Here is a 19,778-nt window from a genome sequence, read left to right as displayed (position 1 = left end):
ATAGCTAGCCAGTTGGAGTGGAGTAGTGCCAGCGGCGGTCCTCACCCTGCCTTCTGTCTCTCGTCGCCTGTCACAGCCTTTGAGCAGCGTTCAAGCTCGGACAGACAGCAGTCCAATCAACGCTGCGGGGGAACTCGTTAGCCGGTCTGGTGGCACTTCCACGCACTGAGATGCCAGGAAAGTCGCGCTTCAGCAGTAGAGCTCGTCGAGGCTTTCGCTGTGATTTTTGAGAAGCATCTCTGTGAAAGAGAGTACAGTTTGTCACCGTTAGCCGGCTGCACAGGTAAGAACAAATGGCAATTACACAAGCAGAGGCGGATAAAAGCCCTGCAACCGCCAGCACTCAGTGTCACCTGCATATATGTGGTATTCTCTGTTATCTTTAATATCCAGATGCTTATTATGTTGAGATTTTATTCATGATGCTGATGTTAGATATCAGGAATGAGCTATGTTATTAGAGCTCATAGCACAATCACGCTCTTTGATACAGATTTTTACCGGCAAAGACAGAAATTTGAATTGGATTTAAATGAATGCCACCCATCTACCAGTGATAATAATATTGGTATTCAGTTTACCTCATTTTTTAAAAAAAATTCTCCAAACTTGATTGTTATTTTTGGAGATCTTTCTTCCAAACATAGAGACAAATACTACTTGTGCTGCATGTTGTGTTGGTTTGGAACAAAGAGATGTTCACAGGTGAGACAGGTTTTTACCAACTCTGCTGCTGTTAACATGATAAGTAAGCCACAAGGGAAAGCGAGAGAAAACAATGATGTATAGCATGAGATTGACTCTCACAGCTTCTCGCCTTCATTTAAAACTGAGCATAAGTTTTAGGTACTACAAGTAAAATAAGGCTTCACACACTTCATACAAAGAACATCAGTTTCATGAAATAATTAGACAATACAAAAATGTCCAAGGTGCCGTCTTCGCATGTCTTATTTAAGAAGCAGCTAGGGCACTCTAACTTACAAGACAGAAGTGTTCGCAGCATATTCTGAAAAATCTTTACATGAAAAACCTCACTTTTACCATAACCTAAACGTATTTATTTAAATAAAAATATAAGCAGCACCCCAAAGTAAATGAGTGTAATGACGTGCCATTCCACGTCATTCCACTCATTTACTTCATTACATAAGTTAAGTAAAGATAGCTTGAGTTCCGTTCACAAGTTTTCCTGCGCACAGTGATAGTCACCAACCCACTAACTCACTTAACTCTAGACTTTGCTAATCTAGCATTGGACTAAACTGTAATCATAATAGAGCAGGGCGATATGGCCAAAAATATTTATCACGATATATATTTGAAAATTTGCGATAACGATATAACTGACGATATAATTGATGCAAGACAAAATACAACTCCACAACATTACTAGTGCAAAAAGACAACCTTCCATTTATTTTCACTTAAACAAGAAGCTGGTTTTTATGTACATTAAAGCTTTATAAAAATGTAACAGTGCAAATGCAAATTCCTTGCTGAAAGTTTAACCAAAAGGCATTTCCAGTAGAAATGGGCTGACATATCCTGAGCATAACCATGTATAATATCCACTGAAGTTAAAAAGAGGTGCTTTGCAACATTAAACTGCAGTGTGCAGTACGCATTTTTCGGACCATAAGGTGCACGGGATTATAAGGCACATTAAGCGAAACAAAGCAGTCAGATAAATCAAACTTTATTAAACTCATTCTTCTTGCTTCCTCCACTTCTGTACCATTGATTCATTAATGTTGAATTCTCTGGCAGCTGCTCTATTCCCATGTTGTTGCAGTATATTAATGACTAACCTCGTGTTGTGGATGGATTATCTCAGTTGTTCTCCTGACTGAAGTTTGGTCCGTTTACAGCATCCTGCCATGCGATTGCATTTGTCTCTAGCCATGAGGAACCTTCACGTTAACTTTTATAAGTGGAAAAGTGTTAGTGTTCGTCCTCCAGCTTCACTGTTTATGTTATGCTAACATAGCTGTGTCGCTAGCGATCACGTAGCACATCATTATATACCAGCTAGCCCAACTTCAGTAACCCTACAAACGTCACTGCTGTTTAGTTTCCTGTCTTCATTTATGTTGGAAGTGATAGCAGAGCTGTACGTTTGATTTTTTTCAGAAATCTCTCAGTCAGAACATGCAATATCATGCTTAGGTAACTAGCGAAACTAGCGAGCTAACTTCCGCTAGCTTCCTGCTAACTTCTAACTCCGTTAAATGTAATAACTTTTGTTTTCATGGATGCCTGGAAGTTAAACTTCATAGTTACACCTGGTAAAGCAGCAATGCTGATCGTTTTATTAAAGATGAAAGAATTTAGACAGTTTTTAACTCTCAGTGATGCTGCAGTGTTGTTTGACCTGATGAGCATCTTAGTCCGACAAATACGACAATAACGACGGCCGCTTGCATGTTCTGCAAAAAATGTGCTTTGTTGTGTATCTGACGGACAAACACCAAACCAGTTCCACATCACGGAAGTTGCACCATTTTTACAAACCAATTATGGTTCATCTGTTTCACTCAACAATCGGCCATGTGCGTATGAAAACAAAGGCACTGCGCATGCGCGTTTTACTCCCATTCTATCGCTATATTTCATTTTCCTATAGTTGCCTAACATTATACCGGTATTACCGTGAACGGTATAATATGGCCCAGCCCTAAATCATAATATTAGAAATGTAGAAACACTTAGAATAGCCCTTTACTGTCATTGTATCTATTCTGGAATAACTTGGTATAATCCATCATACATAACAGTTCAGTTAACATCCCGACTCTGCTACTGCAAACACTGACACGCCCACAGGCACGCCCACTCAGAAAAGGATTAATGGACTGTTAACTGTATTTCATGACATGCAGCTACATACATAACTACTCAATGTGACAGGGCTTTGTTTGTTGCTATTGCCGTTTCTCACCACATACACCGTCATGGCATCAAATGCCCACACAAGTACAGGAAAATTATACTTTTAGGCAGTGCTTAATTAATCTGAAAAATCTGTTAAGGTGAGGTTTATATAGAATTTCAATGTATAGAAAAATTCCTTTTTTAACTCTTCAGTTTGAAATGATGGATTTACATTACTTAAAAGCCAAACAGATGTAGAGCCACACACATGCACAGTAACTTAGGGGCTATAGCCAGACATGTTTATAGCACGGTAAAATTGTCGTTAGCTGCAAATGATTTTAACATGCAGAGCATTAGCTGAACATTGTGCCCTAGCTGTCTGCTGCCTTGACCTGATTGTACATCCTTAGCAAACTGGAGACTGCAGCCACTGTGAGAATGAAATATGGGACATCCCAGGTCAACCTAAAAAAAGGGTGACCATGTGATGCATTTCCTCCTCCATAGTTTCTTATTTCTATTCATAAGTAAGTAGGGCACCAGTAAGACGCTTGGATAACTCCAATTATCAGTGTTCATTAGTACAACCATGCATATCAACATGTTACATATGACTAGATTATTTTCAAGTCAAATCAAATTTATTTATAGATGTTTAAAAACAACTGGAGTTTACTAAATCATGATGTAAGTGTTACAGGATAGACAGTATCAGGAATTTGCTCTGGAAATCAAGACAAAAACAACAACAACAATCTTTTGCTTCATTTTAACGGTCTAAATTGTTCCTCTTTAGTCAGTCACAAGTTCTGATTGGCTGACTTTCATGTAGCTTCCATCAGTTTCAATGAGTACTAATATTTTTTTGTAACAGAAATGTTTTTCTTTAATCCATCACCATCAGTCTATAGAGTATCGACCGTATACGGTCTGTATTTCTCTTTAAATTCAGGTGTGAAAAGTCAGTGTCATGACTGGAGCTGAGACTGAGGATGATATTCCATTAGGTGAAAGGAAGACTGTCACAGACTTCTGCTATCTCCTGGACAAGTCCAAGCAACTCTTCAATGGGCTACGGTTGGTTGGAATTTACTTTGTTTTCTTCTGTCTGCTGGACTGTGTTTTCTACTCTAACATTGGTTTACAGTGCATTGAACAGATACCCCTCAAGAGTGTGTTTTCACTGGATTATTCTGCAGCATTCGGTACCAGTGTAGGAAGTGGTGTGCCCTGTCTGTTAGAGGGGTGGATTGATGTGTAGCTCATGTAAATTTGGAAATTTGTTATTTGATGGCTTAAAAATGAATACAATGTAAACCATAAACATTTTTGGGTGCTTGCATTCATTTATTAAATTATAACTAAGAATGAAATGAGCAGAATATCATGTTAGTCAAAACAAATGTGTTTTAAACATAAAATCTGATATCCTGAAACTTCTGCAGGCCGATAAAATGAATAAAATGCATGCATATGAAACATTTTGTTGGCATTCTCCAAGTTTTTCTGCTTTTCTTAAAAGTTTGAAAAAGCTCTTTCTCTGGGAAGTTAAACTTCTTAGTCAAAGGAGCTTGCAAAGAAAAGCGTCTGGACTTCTTTAAGTTGCTTGAAGACGTTTCACCTCTCATCCGAGAAGCTTCTTCAGTTCTAAGGTCAAATGGTGGGGAGCAACTTAAAGAAGTCCAGACGCTTTTCTTTGCAAGCTCCTTTGACTACGATGACCTGGATGACTGAGAACCTTCACAGACATATTCTTTCTTTTTACTCTGAGCAACACTTTTCATAAATTTCAATTTAGAACGCTCAGGATTTTCCTTCACAGACACATTTTTGGTGCTCACGAAACCTAAAACACTGTGTTTAATCAAACATACAGCAGCTGAAGAAGAAACCTTCCTGGTGGTTTTAGCAGTGGTATATTGCAGAGTTGCTAACACTGGCTCACTTGCCTTTGCTTTGCACAGTGGAGTATTTTGTTTCCTTTTGGGTAGCAGATCTACAGCTGCTGTTGTCACCTCCTCACATGCTTTAAACCCTGGTTGTACTAAATGATGCATTTTGGTTCAAATGCTAAGACCAGTTTCCACCTATTGCATTGCTATTTCATTCATATCGTAATATGACTTTCTTTTTTCTTTTTTGTTTTTTAAATCACATAAAAATGTATACCAGTATCATCTTGGACAGTAGGATTGTGGCACGACCTGGAATGTGCCACATTGGTGGCTTCAGTAATCTGTGAATGTCGCCTTTTTGGTAATGTTCTTCATGGCTTCATTCAGATTGAGCAATGGCAGGAATGGATAGACCTGTGTTACACACGAGTAAGATGGATAATCGTGTGTTTATTTCATAAAAATGGCGATGATTGTGATTTAAATCATTACAGGCAGCAATCTATAAGGAATGTGGATTATAAAATATTAGCTAAAATTCTAATGAATGGAGTTAATGATGTGTGTATCATTATTGATAAAAATAGACTTGTAGTCTTCAGATGTGAGATAACTTTAAGAGAAATTGTATATACTGGCAATGACACAGGCTTCTTTATATAGGTTTGCATCAAAAGAAAGCGTTTATGTTTCACATTCCTACTTGTAGACAGTGATATAGACATATGTGAATTTTCATAAAAGTCCATTGTGTAAGTAAAAGTAAATGGCTTTTTGAGTGAACCTTTTAATGTTTCCAGTGGGGTGAAACAGGGATGTCCTTTAGGCGCTTTCCTGTATGTCTTTGCTATTAGTCTTCTGCTGAAAAAATGAATGAAGGTTCCCGTTTTAAGAGATATAATCTCTGTGATTCATCTAGAGTGAGAGTCATGGCTAATGTTGACATCATCACTAGCGATCTCCAATCTTTAATATCTTTCTTATGAACTTATATCTTGGAAACGGGATGGGCAACATTTATGCATCAACACAATTAACTAACTCATGCCACTTATGGCTATTTGTCGTACTTTCCTGATTTGGAGTTTGAAACATTTTATAACTGAAGCAGTTATCAGCTGAGCATTGCTGACCTATTTACGCTCTTTAGAAACTAATTGTGATTGCTATAGAGTGCAAGCCATTTTAGTGGATTCATTTCCACCCGTTGTTGGAGTTTGCCCCAATTGCATTTTATGTTCCACCTTCTTGTTATGCTGCTTCTTCTCGTCCGCAATGTCAGCTGACAGAATGATCACGGACATAAATCAAAGATACCAACTGCGCTTTTATTTACATTTTACAAGTGAGATGATCACTTAGAGAGAAAGCTAGAAGCAACATGATGTCTCTATGATGTTTCTACTTGCTGCAGCTTACTGAATGTTACAGAAGGAAAAAGAAGTGTCCCTCACACTCTGAGCAGAACTCCTGAGATCAAGAAGCAGTACTGGTCCTAGATTTTTCACTAAGTAATTTATTTATAAGCATAGAAGTAGCCTGTTCATTTCAGGCATGAGTTAGGCAATCTACTAAAAGGAGGACAAATTAATATGTCCAAAACAGGCAGACCCAATTAGACGGCAATCCACATCTTAATAAAGTTACTGTTACTTTGTCCCGTGCATAAAATCACAGCAAAAGTAACTACTCACGTTTTTTATTTGCAAAATTGTTACTGTGGTTTGTTTGTTTGTTTTGATGTGACTTAATATAAATACAATGTAACAACAGAAGAGGATTTTATGCTGTAGACTGGGATTGTAACATCTAGTCCTTTATTGGATCTAAAAGTGCCTTTTGTGTTGGGTCTGAACACACAATAAGAAAGGAAGAAATTTTATCAATAACACTACCCATTCTGGGTGAGAAGCTGAATGTTAAGATGTTGCCAAGCATGTACAAAGCTGTCATCAATACAGCAAAGCTTTAAAGCGCTTAAGCGTAGAAGCTCTTTGGTTTTTTTACACTTTTGTCTTTTGTACACAATTCCTTACATCTAGAAAAGATTCTAAGATTAGAGTTTGCTGTTGGAGTTGTAAAAAAAAAAAAACCCAACAAAAAACTGACAAGGGTCATGCTGCTCACAACAATTCAAAAAATGGCAACTTCACAAATCACCCTGACTGAAGCCTTGGCCTTACTTGGTTCTTAAGGTTGCTTGTTTTCTTTTTGTCATACACGAAGCAAGATATTGTAGTTTACACTTAATCTAGTCCTCAGATGCATTCCTAGTCACATTTCTTTTGGATTTGTTTCTTGCGATATTGTTAGAGTGGCTATCACAGCTTCAGAAAGCTTCAGAAAAACTGTTGAATAAACAGAGACTGGCCATCTGGAGTAGCAGGAGTTTTCCTGCTGAGTTGGTAAACCTGCCATTTGATATAAGCCAAGCTGGCCAGAACTGACACTAAGAAATTGAGTACAAAATGGGGCCAGGCCCCCGACTGACATGGATATGTTGGGTACTCCCAGTTTTTATGAAAAGTTTCAAAGTTAACTTGCATTTACTTTTCCAATAGTAAAATTTTAGCTCATATTGCCTTTTGAAGCCTAGCTCTTAGTGACTCTGTTCTGCTGAATGAAAAACTGACACAGATATAAACCAAAGCCATGACCGATGTTGGTGCTTCATTTTGCTATTTTCAAATGTACTCACAGTCTGCAAAAGCATCCCATTAATAAGTTAAAGACTGAAAGGTGTGAAAAGAGACATGCTCACTCCAGTCGTTGCACCGGAGAGCAACTTGGGGTTTGTATCTTGCCCAAGGATCTTTGGCATGCAGTCTCGTACAGCCAGGGATCTAGCGATTGTGGTTAATGGCTGGAAGTTGGGAAATCTCTAAAACATTCTAGCCCTACTGTTTGTTTTTCTGTGTTTCTGGTGGCTTGGCACCATATTTTTGTTATTGATCAAGGTTGGTAAGGTAGGCTGCCACTGTTTATGTCTAGTTGCTAATAGAATGATTTTTATTTCAGCTTAAATCTGGGACTTTAAGATGAAAAGAGAAACATACTACTTTTCAGACACAAGTTATTGTGTTATCCTGGTAAATTAATACTTTCTGTTAATTTTACAGACAGGCAGGACTGAAAGTGCCTGCTTCCTGGCTCTTACAATAATGCCCATCATAACTTCATCTTACTGGATAAAACAGATTAACTTTTAGGACATAATTTATTTTATTATTATTTTTTAGAAAAGGTGATAAATCTCAGTATCTGTTATTGCAATACTCATACAATAATCATATTGTATGTTTAAAAATTATGAGTGAAGTATTGTGAAAGCGTCTTATGAGCTAGATAATCAGCCAGCCATCCTTTTGTACCCTGGTGCCTTCTGCTTGTTTTGTTCTGAGATGAGAGTGACGCACTGGGTTTGTGATGCATTAGTCAGGGCTGACGCTGCCTTTTGGTCACATTTGAATCATTGACAGAGGGAGCGGGTCATCAGGTCAAAGTTAGGATTTAGAGGGCGCACAAATTCAGAGTATTGTTGAAATATGAAGCACTATTGTTAAACATCCAGTTTAATTTTGGTTGTTCACCATTCACTGTAGTAATGTTGGCGTGTGAGCATTGTAAGAAGAGATCAGCTAGGATCAAATTTAATACCATCAATATATTCTCATATGTGTGTATCAGAATACACTAATTATGTATGCTATCCATGTAGGGTTTTGTCTCAGTTAATGTGCATTTATTGTAGTTTTCTGTCTTTAGTGCATGGTGGTTTTATGAGAATAAAAAGTGTATTTTAAGTTTACCTTGAAAATTTAAAAGCTTGAAAAGGTTTGAAAATTAACCATAGCTAATAACAATGTGCAGCATGGTGTCATTTTCTTTACTGTAATTGTTAACCTGCTTTAAAAAGCTGTTTAGCACATTTTACTGGTTGAATATTGGAGCATGAAGAAAGGAAAATCTAACTAATAGCATTCATTAACATTTTATGGTAAGGCTTTAAGCTGCCCGGTGTGTGTGGCCTTCGAGTGATAAGACAAGGATAATTGTAAGCTGAACATGTGAGATATCCTTGAGCTTTCAGGAAGAGATGCTGGATGTAAAACTCAAGACAAACAGAGAGCATCTTTGCAAAACTAAATGTGGCTTAATAATCACTTTTCTCAAAAACCAGTCACTGGAAGGCATCGTTGCAATTGAAAAAATAGTTTTCAAATAATTACTGAGCTCTGGGTAAAAAGACGCCCCATTTCTGTACAAATTTGTATAATGTGTGTTGCATGTAATGGAACAAAAAGGTCATCGCTTTTCCTTGAACAAAAAAAGTAACTGGGGTCACAAAAAGCACCAAGAGTGCTAACAACTCTGTTTCACGAATGTTTTCACTGTTCTTTTTATTGGAGTTTGTTTGAAAGGCTGAGCGCAATCAGTTGAATTTTATGTGTGCTTTTCTTGTTTTCTCTATCCTTTTGCTGCAGAGACCTTCCTCAATATGGACACAAGCAGTGGCAGTCCTACTTTGGGCGGACCTTTGACGTCTACACTAAGCTATGGAAATTCCAGCAACAACACAGGTTATTTTTTTCTTGTACCGTTTAAATACTTGAATGAAGAATGTTCTTTTTTCTTTCTAAGGGTTGGTTTTATCATTGTCTCAATGTTAAGTTTGACATCTTTGTATACTTACTGACAGGCAGGTTCTGGACAGTCGGTATGGACTGAAGAGATGGCAGATTGGTGAAGTTGCATCCAAAATTGGACAGCTTTATTACCACTACTAGTAAGTGACAGGGCCTCCTGAGTCATGTATCAATGTTTTGCAGCATTATTAATTTGACTAAGGATAGGGTAGTCATCAGGTAGGATACATGTGTTGTTGCCTTTTGAATGAAGTGGACTGCTTATTGTGGTCCCAACATAGGGTCCCGAAAATTCCATGTCTGTTTAGTATCAGCATACCTTCCCTAACTCAGATGGTGGAAGACGACAGTATATTTTACCGTTTTCATGAAGACTTGCCACTGCTTTTATTTCAGCATCACGTACATTCTTTGAGAAAACGACAGTACACTAAAATCTCAAACACTAACATAGAATTATTGTTCTTGGCTGGCTTAGCGATAGCATGCTGTCTGTGCAGGCGCTTGCAAAGAGCTGAAGTTGTGTTAGCAGCACAATGCAGATGTTACTGTATTGGATGCAGTCTCTACTTTACCATCGCGCAATTTTCTTTTTGTGCAATAAAAACAAAAAATTATGTCCTTATACACGCCGCAGCCTGCACCACTATTTTACTCCTGCTGCACACAAACTGAAATCTTTCCCATCCCTACTGCACCTAGAAGGTTTTTTTCCAGCAACCGTTAAGGGAAAAAAAAAAAGAACTGGCAAAGTGTTGGGCATGATGAAATTAGCCACTTCTGCATAAGCAGGAAACGTCCAAACACTGTTTTTACAGCCCACAAAACTCCTTAAATGCACTCCTTAAAAAAATAATAATGATAATTTAATTCAGTGGCAACTACATCTGAAAAAGCTAGTCTGTCACCACAATGGAAGTGCCCATATTTATCCACTTCTTGTTACTACTTTGAGTATTCTAGTCATTATAACTTTAAATATTGCATTACTTAACTGCAAGCAAGCAATGTTTATTTATGTAGAGCTGTTCAAACACAGAACTCAGGAAGTGCTTTAGAGAATGTAATCCAAATTAAAAATTAGGGGAAAAACAGAAATCAGTGCTTTGTGGAAATTCCAACTAGAAAAGGTTTAGAGCAAAGAATCTCTAGACAGCTCTACTGTAAGACGATAGAAAAGAGATCACATTAGTCCAGTTTTCACATCTTTATGTTTTTTTGTTTGTTTTATCATTGAAGTAAAACAGTGAATACATGTTAGATCTGGTATGTTATGAAACTTTGAGAGCTCTCAGGTAGCCTCAAACAGCTCAGCTCATTGTCCCTGGTGTCAAAACTAAACACAGAAAAGCAAATGAATGCTGCTGCATTCGTTCAATTTATCCATCACCACTTGCAGATTTGTTTAAAAAGATGCAAATTTGAAATATGTATTCCTCTTTGTTGACAGCCTTCGTACCTCAGAAACAAGTTACCTGAATGAGGCCTTTTCATTCTACTCAGCCATTCGTCAGCGCTCCTACTACTTTCAGGTCAACAAAGAGGACAGGTAAGCTCCAGATATTTTTTGTTAAAGTAGTGTAAGTTGCAGTTTTTGTAAGATGTCTTTAAACGTTATGTATAACAAGCCTGTTTAAATTTACCTTATTAAGAAATGAGAGCATACTACGAAAAAACTCCCAATGAAGTTAGTATGATTGCTGATTCAGAGGGGTGTACTACTTTGTCAACTATGTGTGAAAGTGGCTTTCTTTTTACCTGGCTGGGTCACCATGGTGACTTATGCTCCAGGCATAACCTACTAGGAGTAGGTTATGTTTCAGTTTAGTCGTCTGGAACCTCCACATTTCACTGATTTTTTTTATTTGCACCATGTTTTAAGTGCAATTTCGGTTCCCTGCTGGGCAAACATGTCTCAAATGTGCAAGTTGTTGCCCAGCTGTAAATATATAAATGTTATAATTTATTATAATCTGCTGCCAAGTCTCTTTTACACAGTTGGAACTGCAGCTACTAGTAACCTAGAATGTTTAAAATGATCCAGTTTAAGCTTCAGAGCTCTAACGTGCAGCTATCACATTTGATATAAACAGCAGCACCAAGATTTCCCTCAGCGTTGAAATAATTAACTGGAATTAAAATGTCTAATTTTTTGCTCGTTATGCTAAATCCCAAGATTAATGAATTTCTGCAGCATTAAGCTCTTGTGCTATTTGCTCTTGTACTGTTACATTTTTAAGTGTATAACATTCTTTATAGATTTTTATCTCCATTTAATCATTATTTGATAATGTGTCTGAGCGGACTTGGGGATCATTTAAGTGTGTAAGAGTCATATTATGTGTGAAACTCGCCTTTTTATGTGAGTGTGCACGATCTGATGTCTTTTTTTTTTCCAAAAATGAGCAAAATTTCTCTTTTCACGCTCCCCAGAGTGTAGATATTTACATCAAATATTTGTTGAAAAGACAAAAATGTTTATTGGAGTCTTAAGAAACACAGGTTGAACCATTTGGTGGCTCCAGTCAATTTAATAAACACGGCTTCAACTGTGATAGTGCTTTATGTTGATTTGTTTGTGTTTGCCCGCTCATATTGTCTTTTCTTGTCTTTCATCAGGCCTGAATTAGTAGTGAAGAAGCTTCGTTATTATGCTCGCTACATAGTCGTCTGTTTACTTTTAAACAAGATGGACCTTGTCAAAGTTTTGGTGAAGGTATGGAAGCCATATTGTTAGTACTTTATATTACAGCTTGGTATGCAGGGTTTCAGTCATTAGGTAACAGTTTTAATAATGAGGTACATTCACATGACTATAATTACAAAGTGATAACTTTGTATTAATGTGTGTATCGACTACTAATACTAGAATGAAAGGCATGTTATAGAGTAAAAAAAGGGGCCAAAAACAGCTAAATAAAGGAAGAAACAGTCAAAGTGTACCTATAAGGGAAAACCATTTTGTAATAGTCGAAACTATAATTTGCCAAGTGTAGTACCTGTCTACAGTCCACTCGATACCTTCAAAGTTGAAGATACTGTATTATAATGCTTTAAAAAAAATCCCCTTTAATATTAAGCTGAATTGGGTGAGGAGGAAAAGGTAAGTGTCTTGGTTTTGGACTAATAGCTTAGTAGTTAGTAATGAGGCCACTCACATCAAGAGGGTTGTGCATGGTCTTCAAAATGTTTAGGTAGGTTGTGCAAGTCGGAGTAGTATCTACATGAATACCATAAGCCAAGTTTTCTTATGTTAAGCCTTATCTTTCTCAATTAAACAAGTCAAAACACAGCAATCGATGTAAATCCATTCACCTGTCAGTGGTTTTATTGTTTTTGCTGAGAAGTGTATTTTCTTAATTTGTAATAGAAAGTATGTTATCATTATTGGGTATGTTGCTCGTGTTGTCAAAGATCAACACTTTGTACATGTTGAGGTACCATTAACAGGTTTTGCAAATCTCTCTTTTAGGTTCTCTCTTTTTTTTTTAAACGTTAGAATATTTTCTAGATCTAAGGAGCTGCAGATATTGTATTGAATTGTGCTAATATTTTGGGTTTTTTTCTCCCTGTAAATGTGAATGAGGTAGTCTACTACATGAATTTTGTTCACGATTTACTTTTATGATTGTGTAAAAATTCAAAACTTCATTTTTTTTTCATGACACCTCTTATTGCTCTTCCTGCCTATCTGCCATCTGCAGGAGTTATCTGAGGAAATTGAAGACTACACACAGCGTTTCAACACAGAGGACCAGTTGGAGTGGAACCTGGTTCTGCAGGAAGTGGCAGCTTTTATAGAGGTAAATAACCATCCAAGCCTAATACTGTTTGATGTTATTTCATTATGTTAGTAATTTATTCATTATATTATAATTGTCATGTTTGTGCACATACAGGTAAACAGAGAAGTCTCTGTTCTTCCTCTTGTCTGCTGGGTGATATACTGGATCCGCACTATTTCTTCAACTGCTCTTCTTCAATTGTTTGTCTGTAACAGGCGGATCCTGTGGTAGTTCTGAACGACAACAATTCTGTCGTCACCATCAGCAATCGGCTGCAGGAGGGAAGTGTGCCTCCACTGGAACAAGGCATGGTGGTTGGGCAGCTCATCCTTGCTGACGCACTAATCATCGGCAACAGTAACAACCAGGTTCTAACCCACTAAATCTGATTCATGGTTTCTCAAACTTAACACACATCAGCATGAGCAGCATGGTGGTGCAATGACCGGCACTGTTGCCTCACAGCAAGAAGGCTTGAACCCTGGCTGGGGTCTTTCGATGTAGAAGTTGCATGTTCCTCAATGTACCTTTGTGGTTTCTTTGGATACTGCATTCATGTTCTAGTTAAATGTTATTTGTAATCTAAAGTGCCTTAACTGGGTACTAAGACTAGAAAAGCAATATATTTCTATTTCCACAATTGCTGCAACTCTTTTCAGAGAAAACTTGAGACATTGACTCTCAAGTAATATGGATGGATGGATTATTTTATTATTTCATATACGTCCTCTCTCTGTGCCTCTGATCTGATCTTTTTCTGCTTTCTGTGCAGTTTACACTAACATTCAGTTTCTGAAGTGCTGATAGTATTTGCACTGCTCACTCCTGGCTGTTATGACCCAAAAAACTAAAATATTTGTCAAACTTTGTAGGAGAAGATTACAATATAACCAGTAGTTGTTTTTGTTTCATTTTCATTATAACTGCAGCACTGATTTATCTTTGAGGGCTCTCATTTTTCTGTGTATGGCAAACAATTGTGTTTGTGTGTGACTTTGAATAATTTTTCAAACCACAATGAAGGCTGAAACAGTAACTTGATATATTAATATTGTTTTGTCATTTATTTTAGGTGAAGTTCAGTGAGTTAACCATAGATATGTTCCGCATGCTTCAAGCTTTGGAGAGGGAACCAGTAAACCTGGCCACACAGACCTCCAAGCAAGGAACGATGGTGAGTGTCAGGCACATCGTGTAGTGGTAATAATGGGCAAGCCCCCCTCCTTCCTGCTTACCACTTGTCCATGTTGGCCCGAACAGTATGGAAGCCTTCCACAGATGCATTGTCATCTGGAATATCCTGGTTAATCCATGACTCAGTGAAGCACATCAGGCTTCTCTGACTCCAGGCGAGTGCTGTTGGCTCATGCAGCTTGTTTGCTAGCGACCTAACATTCCCCATTATACTACATGGGAGACTCAGCTTAAAGCTCTTCATTGCTTGAAGCCTCCACTGTATTACGGTCTCCCTCGTGCTCTTCTGTCCCCCACCTCTGCATCCATTTCAGCCACAGAGCGTGTGGTGTGTAACTGCCATGCCGCAATCCCATTCCTCAATGAAAGTAATAGTTCTGCGGCAACAAGGAGAAGAAAAAACTTTCTCAACCCACATGTTTGAGAGAAAACTATTGAAAACAAACTAACATGCTACAATAATAAGTAAAAGACAAAGAAAGTAAGGAAAAAGTTTAAAGTACGGATTAAAAAAACAGGAGCAACTGAAACAGGCTGCATGCTGGTTGACGCATGTCCATCGCGTGAGTCTCTGATAGGATTTATCCACAGCACAAACTGTTCCTCTGTATAAACTGTATAGATTTGCACAAGAACACATTTACTGTCCAATCCCAATCTGTGTGTCTGTTAATGAAGATACTATTACTGTACCACATGTATAAATGCACAAATGGCTTATACATTTATAATGTATAGGGATCATAAAACCACATAATACACCTGTACACACAGCAGTGTGCTTCAGCCCCTGGCCTAGAAGCCTTTTGATTTCACTTGCATTTACATAAGGTTTTACAATCTTTTGTTTACACATGCAATGTTTTGTGTGATGTTTCTCCACAGGAACCCAACGAAAAGCCAGCGAAGAGAGAAAACCCTCACAAGTATTTGCTGTATAAGCCAACCTTCAGCCAGCTTTTTACTTTCTTGTCTGCCTCTTTTAAGGTCAGTATGATCGCAGGTTTCCTCAATAAATATTCAATAAGTTGAGATTTTTATCTACAAGATGTATTATATATTTACATTATTTGCATTGTTAATATTTATATCCTCACTTCTTTCCACTGCTATCTGGGCATTGTTTTCAAGTTAAGCTCATAAAGGGAACATGTATATATCTACTCAAGTCAGTAAATCAGGTAAATCGGTGGGATTGGATTGGGCATGATTGATGTCAGAGCCCAAACAAATCCATGGAGTGTGAGGAATCATCTGTAGACCTCTGAGTTAGGATGGTATCGAGGTACAGATCTGAGAAAGTGTGCAGAAAAATATCTGCAGCATTGAACGTCCCAATGAGCAAAGTGGCCTCTATCACTCACAAATAGAGAAAGTTTCGAACCACCTGAACTCTTCCTAATTGTGGCTTCCTGGCATTCGGGGTAGAAGAACCTTAGTTGAGGAGGTGACCAAGAACCCTATGCTCACTCTGACAGAGCTCCAACATTGCTCTGTGGAGAGAGAATAACCTTGCAGAAGCACAATCATTTCTGCAGCACTCAACTATTAAGGCCTGTGTGGTAACGTGGCTAGATGGAAGCCTTTCCTCAGAAAAGGCACATGACAACCCACCTGGAGTCCTTCAGGTGCCTTTTAGGCCATGAGATACAATATTTTCTGTTCTGATGAAGCAAAGATTGAACTCTTTGGCCTGAGTATCATGTCTGGAGGAAACCAGGTACTGTTCAGCACTTGGTCATTACCATACCTATAGAGAATCATGGTTGTGGCAGCATCATGGTACGGGGATGTTTTTGGCACCAGCAACTGGGAGACTAGTCTGACTTGAAGGCAAGATGATTGTAGCAATGTACATAGATATCTTGGATGGTAATGTGCTCTAGAGCACTCTGGACCCTGGTCTGGGGTGAAGGCTCATCTTCCAACAGGACAGCGACCCTACGCACACAGTCACGGTAACAAAGGAGTCACGGCCCAGCCAGAGCCTAGACCTGAACCCGATTGAACGTCTCTGAAAAGATCTGAAAATGTCTTTGCCCCAACCCTTCCTGTCCAACCTGAGCTCAAAAGGTTCTACAAAGAAGAATGGGAGAAACTGTTTAAAAAATGGGTGTGCCAAGCTTGTATTATCATACTCGGACAGACGTGGTTGTGAATTGGCGCTATATAATTTCAACTGAATTGAATGGATTCAGAGTTTTTCGGTTAGCATGCGCTGTAAATTATTTAAGATTAGTAGTTATAGTAAAATGAAATACTTGAATTTGTGACTTAATTTTTTATCTTACCACTTTTATTTCCAGGAGCTACCTGCTAACAGTGTTCTGCTCATCTACCTGTCAGCTACTGGAGTCTTCCCTACTGGGCATTCAGATTATGAGGGTATGTTTTTCTTTTTTTGTTGTTGTTTTGTTTTGTTTTTTTTTGTCTGTAATTTCATGGAATTTCTGAATATGATAATAGACCGATTTGGAGTGGAGATCAGTAATGTCATTACAGCTGTTAGCACATGTTTGTGATAGGAAGTAAAAGTGAAAATACGTGAAAGAAATCTGATGAAATGTCTTGAAAAAGTCAAAAATGTCTGGTTCGTGAGACAGGCTTCCAGGTTTTATCTGATGTAAAGTTTTTAAAAAAACATTCAAGCAAAGTCATGGATGTAACTAATAACAATAAATTAGAGACAACAGCAAATGCAACACTGCCATTTCAAGAGTTTTTTGTTATAGTAGACATGTTTGCAGCACTCGTGTCCTGCCTTCCATTTTCTTCTGCTTATCGGGGGCTGGGTCGCAGGGGCAGCAGTGTGAGCAGAGAAGCCCAGATTCTTTTCTCCCCAGTCACCACCTGCAATTTATTCGGGGTTTCCTAGACCCGCCGAGATGTATAATCTCTCCAGTGTGTCCTACTGGTTCTACCCCAGGGCATTCTCCGAGTACGACATACGCAGAACACTTTAACCATAAGGCATCCGGGAGGCGTCCTTGTCAGATAGCCGAGCAACTTCAACTGGCTCCTTTCGGGGAGTAGCAGCTCTAATCTGAGTCTCTCTCAGATGGCTGAACTCCTCACCTATGGAGACTCCAGCCACCTTTTGGAGAAAGCTAATTTCCCCTGATTCTACTCCCAATCTCGTTCTTTTGCTTGTGTCCATGGTTCAGCTTTGGCTTCATTAACTGGTAAATCCGCAGCTTCTCGTTCATGTCCACCTCTCTCTTCATCATGTACCGGTATAATGTCTGCATCACTGCAGCTGCGGCTCCAATCTGTCTGTCGATCTCCTGCTCCCCTCTTTCCTCAATTGTGAACACATCGTGCACAAAAAGCATAGCTGAAATTCTGAGGTCACCAAGCTGGAAGCCTTTCACCACTTGGCCACACCTCGATATTCTGCCCATAAAAAGTCTGAACAGAATCGTGACAAAGGGCAGCCCTGAGAGAGTCCAGCACCCAATAGAAACAAGTCAAACTTATTGCCGGCAATACAGACCAGGGGACTGGATTCCTCATAACAATGGGCTGAACACCCTGACTCACACAGCACCCCCTATAGGGTACCATAGGGTTATAGTCAAATGCCTTCTCCAAGTCCAAAAAACACATGGAGACTGGCTGTGCAAACTCCCACAGACACTCGAATATCCTCGAGAGGATAACGTCCTGGTTCAGTGTTCCCAGACACAGAACAAAACTCGCATTGTTCCTCCTGAATCTTGGGTTCAATTAACGGACAAACTCTCCTTTCCTTTGGCATAGACCTTCCCAGGAAGGCTGAGGAGTACGATGCCCCTATAGTTCCCTCCTGAGTCGCCTCACGGTTTGTCCATCCAAAAATCTTTTTCCATGGCTTCACCGTTCCCACACCACAGTTTGTTCTGCTTGGCCTGCTGACATCAACTGCCTTTTTCAGCTTGATGGCTCCCTTCATGGATTACCACCACACCAGGCACCAATCACTTTGCCGCCACATCCTCATGCGGCAGCCGCAACAAAGGGGATCTAGAATATGGATGGGAATTGATAAGAATTTAGCTTATTCCGTTTTCAACTTCATTTAACTATTCGGTTCCTTATCAATTCTGATTGAGTCCCCATTGGCTCAGTTTTGAGAGTCACCTCCATTGCTCAGCAGTATATCAAAGACATATAGGTATTTCCCCTCTGTTATGATCGGGGTTGGGAGTCATTATTTGAAGTTTATTACAATTAAAAGTAAAATTGTGCATTACTTAATTACTCCCAGGAGAAAGTAATTTGTTACACTACTCGTTACATTACTTTTGCATTTCACTTTAAAATGACCTGAAATGCATTGTCTTATAATTACCATTTAACAATATACAACTGAAATCAGCTGTTTACAGCAAGTGCAAATGAAACCGTTAAGCAGGATCAATAGGCAAGCACACTAACAATTAAAAGAAATTGAACTACTGGGAACCGGTTCTCAAGTCTCATCCCTAATGCAGAACAAGGTCTGTTCAGACTCAGTATACTTAGCCTCTCTTGGAATGCTGTTGAATTTGTACCTCAGGTGGTTGAAGATGTTGTGGACAGTGGCTTCTACCAAGCATTACCAATGCATATTTATGACCGATACAGTCTTTTCAAGTTACACCAAAGAAGCGTCTAACCCTTTCCCACAGGACCATATGATTTTGGAGGAGTTCTCACGAATACAAATCGAGATGTGGTGAATGGAGAGACGGTGCAGAAGAGGAATCAGGCCCAGAAGGAAATGCATTGGTGAGAATTTCCTAGCAATACTTCTAACTTTGCTTTGTTTATTCAGTTGACAGCATCTAAACCAAAATCAGAGGAAGTGATTTTACCTATTACTTTTACTAATAAGTAAATGACTTTCAGGCTTTCGTGCTGAAAGCCTGCCTCTAAATATGTTTACATAAGTCATAATGTGTGACAGAGCTTACTAAGAATCTATCTATGTTACTTGAAAAGTGCAGAACCTCACTGAGGGTTTGCTGAGTTACATTTGCTTGGCATATTGCAGCCTTCATCCAGGAGACTTATTCCCTTTCACCCGGAAGCCTCTTTTTGTCATTGTGGATTCTTCAAACAGCACGGCCTACAAGGTATGTAGGTGAAGACCTTCCATTTCAGAGACGTTTAAATGGTGAGGAATTGTTGATGGGCAAATGGAGGGAAAAATGTGATGAGGGAATCTGTTCTCGGTGAGGTGAGAACAGAACACAACTTAAGCCCAATCAGCATAAAAAGAAATTCGCTCACTACGCATCACCTTGTAGTTGGCAGCTGAACACTAGTGGACATATGGTTGCATGGGAGATACTCTAATTCAGGGGATGTGCAAGTTATGATGACAGGGCTAGAGCAGGGCGATATGGCCAAAAATATTT

The 19,778-nt window shown here is 38.8% G+C and overlaps 1 protein-coding gene across 2 annotated transcripts in view; it reads left to right on the top strand.

Moving 5' to 3' along the window:
- Window positions 1-19,778, top strand: part of scai (suppressor of cancer cell invasion) — a 30,442-nt gene continuing 10,664 nt past the window's right edge. Inside the window, exons 1-13 of one of the 2 annotated variants that reach the window (XM_005751947.1) lie at window positions 1-283; window positions 3,830-3,954; window positions 9,257-9,352; window positions 9,472-9,558; window positions 10,869-10,967; window positions 12,038-12,134; window positions 13,123-13,221; window positions 13,419-13,571; window positions 14,276-14,377; window positions 15,283-15,384; window positions 16,704-16,782; window positions 19,047-19,146; window positions 19,412-19,493. In XM_005751947.1, the coding sequence (XP_005752004.1) occupies window positions 3,848-3,954; window positions 9,257-9,352; window positions 9,472-9,558; window positions 10,869-10,967; window positions 12,038-12,134; window positions 13,123-13,221; window positions 13,419-13,571; window positions 14,276-14,377; window positions 15,283-15,384; window positions 16,704-16,782; window positions 19,047-19,146; window positions 19,412-19,493 (1,203 nt within the window). In that variant the 5' untranslated portion in view covers window positions 1-283; window positions 3,830-3,847. Of the gene's footprint in view, window positions 284-3,829; window positions 3,955-9,256; window positions 9,353-9,471; window positions 9,559-10,868; window positions 10,968-12,037; window positions 12,135-13,122; window positions 13,222-13,418; window positions 13,572-14,275; window positions 14,378-15,282; window positions 15,385-16,703; window positions 16,783-19,046; window positions 19,147-19,411; window positions 19,494-19,778 lie in introns of those variants that run through there. The other variant, XM_005751948.1, reaches the window with a different exon arrangement.

This window comes from Pundamilia nyererei, unplaced genomic scaffold (assembly GCF_000239375.1).
Source record: "Pundamilia nyererei isolate P.nyererei 1_Seehausen unplaced genomic scaffold, PunNye1.0 scaffold00335, whole genome shotgun sequence".
Taxonomy (NCBI): domain Eukaryota; kingdom Metazoa; phylum Chordata; class Actinopteri; order Cichliformes; family Cichlidae; genus Pundamilia; species Pundamilia nyererei.
The sequence above is the reverse complement of the archived record's forward strand: the minus strand, read 5'-3'. Positions and strand labels throughout refer to the sequence as shown.